Below are 10,933 nucleotides of genomic sequence, written 5' to 3' on the forward strand. Positions count from 1 at the left end.
GTATCTGATTTTGACTCGACTTGATTTATATTATACTAACCACATATATACATGCCATTGAAACATGAACATTCTTTCCTTGATGACAAGCGATTTTTATCCATATCCATTCATACGTACATATATATACATATGTGTAAATAATCATCGATTAACAGGTTGAGCACCCAACACCCATCCAATGCCACTCGCCAACCCGCCCGTAACCATATTACTAACTACATCACGTTTGCGCACTCGTTCCGACGAGTCTGCGCCGTCGAGTAGCGAGTCTAGTGATTTCTCTATATCTTCTTTTCCTTCTCCTTCTCCTTCTCTCTCTCCCCTTTCTCGTCCTTCTCGTATTTCGGCATTGCCATGGCCTAACGAAAGTGAAAGCCGATTTTGTCGCTGTTGTTGTTGTTGTTCTTGCAGTGGGGAAATATTCTTACTAAAAGCCCTCGCGGCGCCGCGGGCAACATCAAATAGACCCATGGGCGCTTCTTCGTTATTATTTTTGGTGGTGGTTGTGGAAATATTATAGTAAGACCGGCTCCGCTGCCGACTACTCTGTCGCTGCGCATTTTCGTATGCATCTAGTTCTTGATCTGAAGGGCCAAAGCCGCCGGGAACGATGGAAATAGGAGCGGTTTGTTGGTCACCTTTCGAATCCCATTCTTCGGCTTCTTGGGACTCGCGGGCGCGGAGGAGGGTCATTTCTTCGTCGCAGCGTCGCCATGCGCCGAGAACTTCGGGCAAGGGATCGGCTGTGGGCGCGAGGATGAGGGCGAGGGAGAGAAGTTCCATTCTTTGGGAGAGGTTGTGGATTTGGGATGTGAGGGTATGTTGTTCTGTTGTGGTTGTGGGTGGTCTGTAGCGGCCAGCGTTGTAGGCGGCGCGCCAGGAGATGTCTTCTTCGACGGGGGATGATAAGGAGGAGGAGGAGGATGGCATGAGGGAGGGAGGTGTGAGGCGGGTGAGGATGTAGGAATATGCAGTGCCGAAGTCATCGGATTCTAGTGCTGAGGACACTGCCATGGAGATGATGCGTCTTTCGGCTACGATTAAAGCTTGTTCCTGCGAGAGTGTCGATGAATCGTCATCCCCAAAGGAAACAGGAAATTTAATCAGCCCGGCTGTAACAAAATTCCGTCCAATGGAAAGTAGATCGTCTAGTTTCGTGTAGCTGTTTTGGTTCTGGTCTAGCACTTTCTCGATCAGAGCTAATGGGTCGCCGTGGATCCGAATGCTGACCGGTTGGAATGGCACCCCGTGTTGCAGGGTCAGGGAGTAGAAAGAAAGAGCATGTGTCGCAGAAATGAGAGCGACTAATTCCTTGAACCGTTTGGAGTCAGGGAAGCGAGGTTGGAAGAAATTGAGACTAGCAGAAAATATTAGTTTTCCGTGAATTTGAGTGGGAAAAAAAATATACTTACATCTCAACAGCCTTCTTCAACTTCCCTCGAGTCTTGTTACCATTGCTAGCGGTATCATAAAATGTGATGATTGTGTCCAGGATAGCAGCTTCAACCTGCGTCGAGTCCAGCGGCGATGTTGCTTCAGTATATATGTCCGCAGCCAGCCGATACTCTGTTTGATATTGTCAGACCGGATACAAAATATTACAAATAAGTAGGAAAACATACTGCCAACAGTTACCATGGCCTTTAGAATTTCGGTCTCTACAACGGCTTTGGGGACCCTCCAGAAAAGACCGTGGCACTGTACCTTTCTGTCTTCCGAACTTCCGATCCAATCCCGAAGCCAGAGTATCTGTTCGCGTATCTTGCTCCAGTCCTGTCCAGGTTTTGGCTGCTTGACTATCGTGTCCAGAACTGCATTGACCTCCCACGACTGCGTCTCTTCGTTGTCGTGTAGACATACCGTCGCCGCCGATCTACATGAAGTGATATAGCCAAAGTCACGCAAGATACGCGCCGATATCAGTATCGCCTGCAAGAATCCTATCGATTGCGAAGAGGGAACAGTCAATGCATTATCACCTCTAAGAAGCGCATTCTGTAACAATGATGCTTTGGACGTAGCTGATATTACGTCCAGATTCAGGTCTACTGCGCTCAGTGAAGGGTCATCAAAGGAAGTCTCAGCGGGGGTATCAAGCTGGAGCAATCTGGCCACCTTGGATGCGATCTCGTATAATCTCTCAAGCGAACTCCTTGTCGGGTCTGCCGCGTATATTACGGCAAGACCTGCTTGTCCGTAGGACTTCTGCTGTCGATCATGTTCTGCCGAAGAAAGCTGCGTTTCCATATACCCACCTAAGTCGACGTCCTCCGGACCGTCCCAATCAATGAGAGCAGTAGCGACACTCTCAAATTCCACCAGGCTCCGGGACAACAGCCAGTCGTTGACAGCTTCCCAGCTCAAATTTTCGGCTTCACTTGTCTCAGGAGCGTGACTAAGTCTGCGTCTTTTAAACTCAGCACCTCCACACATCCACGGGCCGACCAAACCCCTTAGATTTCTTGCCAGGTCTGTCACTGACGCAGCAGCGCCCGTCATAGAAAGAAGGACATTGATGCCGGTGGTCTGATCCAATGATTCAAGGACGGAAAGCGGAATTATATCTTCTTTGTTCGGATAATATTCGTAATTCGACCGTAAAAGCGGTAATATCTTGGAGACGAGCCATCGTCGAAGCGTCTCCGAACGGTCATAAAACGGTAGGATGAGCTCAAGGATGTAAGTTTGTAGGCCGGTTTCGGTATCTATCCTATGAGATCGATGGATGAGAAACTCGGTAAGAGCATCTGTTATTTCTGTCGTACTGTCGGTGTGAGGGTATCTGAGAGGGAGCAATCGCAGCCGTCGAACACGTTTCCAAGCGACCGGCTCTTCGATGGCTTTGACTTTTGACGCATCGATATCCCCGGAAGACGCAGCAACAGCCGTGCCTCGATCGATGTCATTCAAGATCGAAACGTATTGCTGAGGGCGCGTACTTTCCGGCAGAAAGGACAGCAAGATGCGAAACAGGCGCACTGCAGTTAGTGACGTAGGGAAATGCTGTTGCAAGCGAGGCAATGCAGCTACATTGCTGGCAGCACAGAGCTCGCACGCAAGGAGAATAGCTTGAGCATCGGACAGGCTGTCGAAGTTAGCCATCCTGTCTCAATCTTGCGAGCAGAAAGGACTGTTCCTTCTTTTTTTCTACAGCGAGATTCGTTGCTGTACGCAATCGTGAACTGTATGTTGCGGCGGATTCCACGTTGAGCATCGCTGGCCAATCATACCGCCCCCGGCCAGGCCCACTGCTGCCGTTCAGCGTCGACCTCCTCTAACTCCTCCACGGCTTAATTCCTGACCTCACCGAGAATCTCGACTTCACCCCTCTATAACCCACCATGGCTTCTGGTTTCGGTCTCAATGGCGGTAAGTACATGTCTCCAGGCAGCCTTATCTGGCAGTTTCAGAGTTCAATTGGTCTCGATCGCGTGGCTGTTCCGTCGAACGTTCCTTGTTTCAATGCTCTAACGCTGCGACACAGGCCCCTCGCGCTGCTTCGCCTTTTGGCAGGAACTCCTCGGATGCTACGTTGTGAATGGATCAGATGGCGTGGAAGGGAAGAAGAAGTGCCTTGCAGCTTTCGAAGATTACTCCGAGTGCCTGCACCACAGCAAAGAGGTGCGTACAATCCTTGCTAGAGAATGGCCTAGCGGATTGCCATAGATTGCAGCCTTTATGAAAAGCCTTTCGAGACTGACTCAGCGCTAGATTATTCGAACGAAGCGACTTCAAGCAGCCTACCGCAAAGCAGAGGCTACCTTCCCTAGAGAAAACGCACCAAAAGCCGAGGATATCCGGAATCTAGGATTGCTGGGCAAAGAGAGCGAGTCGGCGAAAGTTTTGGGCTTGCAGTAGGACTTGATATGGCTGTGGAGGTAGAAGTTATGACGGGAAAGCGGTCGTGTCATGTCATAGCCGCATGTTCTTTTTTATGGTCTTAGCGATGTGACCACCATTGTACAGAAATAAATTCGCAATACACGTTGGCTTTCTTCAGTTCAACTTCTCATCTCCCGAGATACACCCTACGTTTGTTGCAGAGAAGTTTCTCATTACGTGGTCAAGCTTGATCCATGTAATAGCGAGTGGATGTCTGCATTTGGGAGCCTTCAGCTGCTGACATGGTCTTCAACACAGGCTTCAAAGGCAAGTTATATGGGACTGCCTGTATATCAATCGTGTGCCAGACTGTCTTGAAGCTTAAGAATATCTGTTTAGTGGTTAATAAAATAGAGACGCCGTCTTTTACTCGTGATCTCCATGGACAGCCCACACAAGATGCTGTCACTGTCCAGACAGACTTCTGTATGATTATAATTATGCAGTCGCTATGTTCTCTGTCAAACCCCCAACATTGAAAAGACTCAACAATAAACCAGTCAACTCTGCCCTGCCTTATAGATACACCTGGTCACATGACTGCACGTGACCTGCTACACGCACAAACGCAAAAGCCTGCGGCGCGCAGTCGCCACTAGGCCCAAACAGGGCTAGCATCGTCCGCGCCATCCAGCAAAACGCGCCAGGCCCAGCAGGTGAGCCATGATATAAACAGCCTTGCAACCGCTCCTGCTCCTGCTCCAGCTCCAGCTCCAGACCTTGTACCCGTCACCCGTCGTCCCGCGGCGCTCTTCCCTTTTGGCGCCCTTTGCCCTCTCCAGGCATTTATTATCTGCCCCTGCTATCACTAGTTGGCAGCAGCCATTCCTGGCGTTATTGTTTGCACGAAACTGATCCTTTCCTTTCTTTTTCCTCCCCTAATTCACAGCAGGACCTGCCTTCTCCATTGTCAACTCGCTCTCATCCAATAAAGCAACCTCAGATATTAGTGCGATTCTTGCGATCATCCAATGGGAACTCACCAGCTGGCTGCTTCACCACCCGCTCACCTTCAGCTTTTATGATAGACCCTCAGCTGTCTGTGTGCACTGATCACCAGTAATTTGGATTAGACGTTGCACCACTTTTGTGCATGCTGCTGAGGCTGCATTCCGCAGCCCAGCATGACTTCCAGGTGAGGACTTTAACTGCCTTAGGCCTATCTTGGCCATGGGACGATCCGCTAACCATCTTGGGACTAGGCTTGACCGACTTGTCACGTGAGCTCTTCTGCATTCCCGCTCCCGCGCGCTAATTGGCTCTAACCCTTATTGCAGGCTTCTAGAGACTGGCAGCACCCCGGTCATTCGCAACACTGCAGCCCAGCAACTGGCCGATGTCCAGAAACAACATCCAGATGAACTGTTCAACCTCTTGGGCCGCATCCTCCCGTACCTGCGGTCTAAGTCATGGGATACGCGCACTGCCGCTGCCAAAGCAATTGGCCTGGTTGCGGCTAATGCCGAATGCTTTGATCCAAACCAGGATGACGGCCTGACGATCAAGAAACCAGAGGAAGACGAAGAAGATGACCATGTTGAAATCAAATCTGAAATTAAACCTGAGGATTCTCCGTCTGCCTCGGAGGGCGTGCTGCGCTTAGAGACTCTAGACATCGGGTCCGTTTTGAAATTCGGCAGGAAATTGCTTGGTAGCGCAGGTAGGGAATATGAGTACACTATTGCTGGCATGGATCCAGCATCAAGACTGGAACAGCAGAAGAAAACCCTGACAGCGCGTCTTGGACTGGCCGGGGAATATCTTGAAAATGACTTGCTTGACGAGAATGACTTTGCTTCCCGTTCCGAGTCAATATCAAAAAATGCTAAGCCAGTTCCGATTTTATCTCGCCATAACAGTACATTTAATGGGACGGCTTCAAAAGAGCAGCCTAACGGCGAGGATTCCGGTCTCAGCAAACGCCAATTAAACCAGTTGAAGCGCAAGAACAAACAGAATGCAAGGAATAGTGCCAACAAAGTCCGAGTCGTCGATCTTTCCTCTCGAAAGCCTTCAGACAGCATGGCGACACCTTCTATTACAACTCCGTACCCGGTCAAGTCAGAAGCCGGAGATGATGAGAGTGAAAAGAAAACAGACTATTTTTCGCTTGACCGTCAAGGCGCCGATGATGACAGCAAAGTGGTTTCTGAATTCAAAGGGCCCACCATTCCTGAAAGGCCGATGATTCAGACTGAAGCTGAGGAACAAGGCGAGGAATGGCCTTATGAACGCATGTGCGATTTTCTCATGGCAGATCTTTTTGACCCAAATTGGGAAATACGACACGGAGCTGCAATGGGTCTCAGGGAAGTCGTACGTGTTCAAGGTTCTGGTGCTGGTCGTCTTCTGTCCAAGTCCAGAGCCGAAAACGATCTTCGTAATCGGCAGTGGCTTGATGACCTAGCTTGTCGCTTACTATGCGTGTTCATGCTTGACCGCTTTGGCGATTATATATCCGACAACGTGGTTGCTCCTATTCGAGAAACCGTTGGTCAGACTTTAGGTGCTGTTCTCTCTCACCTACCCTCAAAATCTGTCGTTCAGGTTTACCGAACTCTACATCGTGTCATCATGCTAAGAGATCTCGGACTTGAGAGGCCCATTTGGGAAGTCTGCCATGGCGGTATGATCGGCTTGAGATATTTGGTAGCCGTTCGAAAGGAATTGTTGATCAAAGATGCTACAATCATGGATGGCGTTCTTGAAGCAGTCATGAAAGGATTAGCAGACTTCGATGACGATGTGCGAGCTGTCAGCGCCGCAACCTTGATACCCATCGCCGAGGAACTCATTACCTCACGCCAGGGCTCCCTGAGCGCTCTTATTAACATCGTGTGGGACTGTTTGTCGAATCTACAAGACGATCTTAGTGCTAGCACCGGGTCCGTTATGGACTTGTTGGCGAAATTGTGCTCGTTCCCTCAGGTCTTAGAGGCGATGAAAGCTAATGCTACTGATGACCCTGAACAGTCTTTCGCTAATCTTGTGCCACGTCTGTATCCATTCCTGCGACACACGATTACCAGTGTTCGACTGGCAGCTCTCCGGGCCCTCACAACATTTTTACGCCTCGAGGATACGGATTCAAACGCGTGGGTTGATGGAAAAGCTATGCGTTTAATATTCCAGAATATTCTGGTTGAGCGAAATGAAGGCGTCCTCAAACTTTCACTCGAAGTTTGGTATGATTTGGTGAAGGCTCTTGATGCTCGCAATCTTTTCACAGCAGAGGCCCTAGGCTCGCAAGTCCAGCCTTTGATCACTCTGGCTATGGGTCCATTTGGAGTACCTCGTTATCCCATCCCAATGAATGCCTCCTTGTTCATCAAGCCCTCGGGCATCGCATATGCATTTGCTCAACCCCAGACTCCAGGCAGAAAGTCCAGCCCCCCAACTGCATCAGAATCCGGCAGAGGTCGGCGTAGGAAGTCCGAAAAGAAGGAATTGCCGCCTTCATCTGCACATAACGTTGACGGCCATATGCTTCAAGGAGACATTGATTTAGTTGGTTTGGATACTATGATACGGTCTAAAATATTCGCAGCACAAGCTCTCGGACAGTTCCTGTTTATCTGGGACTCCAAGAATTTGCCCAGCTTGTGGCAATCTATTCTGGAAGGACTTAATTGGCCAGGGTCTTCCTCTCAACTGGCAGCCGCAATGGTTATAGAGGAATACGCTAAGCGAGCCGGACCCAGTGGAAAATATACGTCCTCGCTTTGCGATAGCCTACGACCGATTGTCGAGGTCGATCGCCCGGGTTGGTACAGTGATATCGTGTCTTACCTGCAGATCACACGAGCACAATGCCATTCACTTCTTAATGCCTTTAGAGACCACGCACACGTCCCATCCGGACGGCTACCGACATTGGCGGTTGTTGTTCAGGGAGACCCTGAGGCTGGACCTAATGCATTTTCCATAGCTGACGCCGAGAAAGTTGTTGGCCCCGATTTTGAGCGTCTCAAGAAGAGTTTGACTCCAGCGCAACGTATTACTGCGCTTCAGGTTCTAAACGACACTCGGTCCAGTGCGGAGTCTGCCATTGAAGAGGCGAAAAATATCAAAGAACAGAGAGATATGCGTATTCGTGCTGCGACAGCCGGGGCTCTTGTTGCTCTACATGAAATTCCCAAGAAGCCGAGCCATATCATCAAAGGTATGATGGATAGTATCAAGAAGGAGGACAATGGAGAATTGCAACAGCGATCAGCCTCGGCCATCGTCAATCTCATTGATTATTACACTACGGCGACCAAGAGAGGACCGGTTGACAAGGTAATTGGCAACTTAGTCAAATATTGCTGTGTAGATACATCCGAAACACCAGAATTCCACCACAATGCTCATCTTGAGAAAGCGATTTTATCTCTCAGGAAGGAGGAAGATCGCAGAGAACATGTTGATGCAGCGAAATTCGAGAGAGAAGCTCGGGAGGCTAGAATCATGCGACGGGGTGCTAAAGAGGCTCTTGAGCAATTAGCCACCAAGTTTGGGTGCGAACTGTTGGAAAAGATTCCGAACCTCGCTGCTCTCATTGAAAAGCCACTGCGCGAGGCCCTTACTGGTGATTTGCCGGCTAATATTCGAGATTCTGATAACGAACTCGGTCAAGAAGCTGTGGATGGTCTATCGACTCTTAGAGCTCTTATGCCAAAATTCCACCCCGGCCTTTATCCCTGGGTCATCGATCTCATGCCTGTCATCGCAAAATCCTTGCAATGTGAGCTATCTGTCATTCGTTACGCGGCTGCTAAATGCTTTGCTACAATCTGCAGCGTGATCACTGTTGAAGGAATGACTATGCTAGTCGAAAAGGTACTTCCTACCGTCAATAATGCATTGGATGTACACCACCGTCAAGGTGCTGTCGAATGCGTCTATCATCTCATACATGTGATGGAAGAGGGAATTCTGCCCTATGTTATTTTCCTCATCGTTCCAGTGCTTGGACGTATGAGTGACTCCGATAACGATGTGCGACTTCTAGCTACCACTTCGTTTGCGACACTCGTCAAACTTGTTCCCCTTGAAGCAGGTATTCCGGATCCTCCGGGTCTGTCAGAGGAGCTTTTGAAAGGACGTGATCGTGAGAGAAAGTTCATGTCTCAGATGCTGGACATTCGGAAGGTAGAGCCCTTTGAAATTCCCGTTGCTATCAAAGCGGAGTTACGGTCATATCAACAAGAGGGAGTTAACTGGCTGGCTTTCCTCAACCGATACCACCTGCATGGCATTCTCTGTGACGACATGGGTCTCGGGAAAACGCTACAAACGCTTTGTATTGTAGCAAGTGATCACCACATGCGAGCAGAGGAATTCGCTCGTACGCAGGCGCCGGATGTCCGCAAGTTGCCGTCGCTAATTGTCTGCCCGCCTACGCTATCGGGCCATTGGCAACAAGAAATCAAGCAATATGCCCCATTCCTCACTTGTGTAGCTTATGTCGGACCACCAGCAGTACGTTCACAACTACGGGGTGAGCTAGAAAAAGCAGATATTGTCATTACATCATATGATATTTGCCGGAACGATACCCAGGTATTCACGCCTATTAGTTGGAATTACTGCGTATTGGACGAAGGGCATCTCATTAAGAACCCTAAAGCGAAGATTACTTTGGCCGTGAAGCAACTCATCAGCAATCATCGTCTCATTTTATCCGGTACTCCTATTCAGAACAACGTGTTGGAACTCTGGTCCCTCTTTGATTTCTTGATGCCAGGCTTTTTGGGTACTGAGAAGGTCTTTTTAGATCGTTTCGCCAAGCCCATTGCGGCAAGCCGTTTCAGCAAATCATCGTCGAAAGAGCAAGAGGCAGGTGCCCTGGCAATCGAGGCTCTCCATAAGCAGGTTCTTCCATTTTTGTTGCGTCGTTTGAAGGAGGAGGTTTTGAACGACCTGCCGCCCAAGATTTTGCAAAACTATTATTGCGACCCAAGTGATTTGCAACGAAAGCTATTTGAAGACTTCACTAAGAAAGAACAAAAGGATCTTGCACAGAAGATGGGCAGTACTGATAAGTCCGCTAAAGAGCACATCTTCCAGGCACTTCAGTACATGCGCCGTCTTTGCAATTCCCCTGCCTTGGTAATCAAAGAAGGTCACAAGCAATACGATGACGTCCAGAAGATGTTGAGCACAAAGAACTCTCATATCAGAGATGTTGCTCATGCTCCCAAATTGGCAGCTTTACGAGACTTGTTGGTCGATTGCGGCATTGGCGTGGATCCTAATACGGAAGGAGAATTAGATACAGGAGCGAGCTACGTCAGTCCTCACCGAGCACTTATTTTCTGTCAAATGAAAGAGATGCTTGATATAGTGCAAGAGGATGTGCTTAAAAAAATGCTTCCTTCTGTTCAGTATCTCAGACTGGATGGAAGTGTTGAGGCAACGAAGCGTCAGAATATCGTCAACCAGTTCAACACCGACCCTAGCTACGATGTCTTGCTACTCACCACCAGTGTAGGTGGATTAGGTCTGAATCTTACTGGTGCTGACACGGTCATTTTTGTCGAGCATGATTGGAATCCTCAGAAGGACATTCAAGCCATGGACCGCGCTCATCGTATTGGTCAGAAGAAGGTGGTTAATGTTTACCGTCTGATCACAAGGGGTACTTTAGAAGAGAAGATCTTGAAGTAAGTTATTTTCTCGCTTTCAGCTTACATACTTTTTGGGAGAGATTTCATTCGCTAACTCCGCACTTCAAGTCTCCAACGATTCAAGATCGACGTAGCATCGACGGTAGTCAACCAACAAAACGCAGGCCTCAACACTATGGACACGGACCAATTACTCGACCTCTTCAACCTCGGCGAAACTGCAGAAGGCGCAGAAAAGCCTGGAGGACAAGAAGGTGCGGCTGGCAATGAAGTTGACATGGTCGATATCGATGGCGAGGTTAAAGAAAAGGGCAAGAAGGGATGGTTAGACGATCTAGGCGAGTTATGGGACGATCGTCAATATCAGGAAGAGTACAATTTGGACTCGTTCCTGGCTACTATGAAGGGATGATCTCTCGATCATTTCAACGATGAAA

At 49.0% G+C, this 10,933-nt stretch overlaps 3 protein-coding genes across 3 annotated transcripts; 2 read left to right on the top strand and 1 right to left on the bottom strand.

Annotated features, from left to right (window-relative positions):
* Positions 1-144: 144 nt before the first annotated feature.
* Positions 145-3,105, bottom strand: UA08_04155 (hypothetical protein; the record flags this gene model as incomplete). The annotated part of the gene is made up of 3 exons (XM_020266447.1): positions 145-1,360; positions 1,416-1,569; positions 1,626-3,105. 3 exons carry the CDS (start codon positions 3,103-3,105, stop codon positions 145-147), a joined length of 2,850 nt encoding a protein of 949 aa, XP_020120495.1.
* Positions 3,106-3,344: 239 nt separating this feature from the next.
* Positions 3,345-3,861, top strand: UA08_04156 (hypothetical protein; the record flags this gene model as incomplete). The annotated part of the gene is made up of 3 exons (XM_020266448.1): positions 3,345-3,372; positions 3,488-3,624; positions 3,715-3,861. 3 exons carry the CDS (start codon positions 3,345-3,347, stop codon positions 3,859-3,861), a joined length of 312 nt encoding a protein of 103 aa, XP_020120494.1.
* Positions 3,862-5,009: 1,148 nt separating this feature from the next.
* On the top strand, positions 5,010-10,908 carry UA08_04157 (hypothetical protein; the record flags this gene model as incomplete). The annotated part of the gene is made up of 3 exons (XM_020266449.1): positions 5,010-5,020; positions 5,163-10,532; positions 10,605-10,908. The coding sequence occupies 3 exons, from the start codon at positions 5,010-5,012 to the stop codon at positions 10,906-10,908; spliced, it is 5,685 nt and encodes a 1,894-aa protein (XP_020120493.1).
* Between the last annotated feature and the right edge of the window lie 25 nt (positions 10,909-10,933).

Source organism: Talaromyces atroroseus (assembly GCF_001907595.1).
Source record: "Talaromyces atroroseus strain IBT 11181 chromosome Unknown scaffold_4, whole genome shotgun sequence".
Classification (NCBI taxonomy): domain Eukaryota; kingdom Fungi; phylum Ascomycota; class Eurotiomycetes; order Eurotiales; family Trichocomaceae; genus Talaromyces; species Talaromyces atroroseus.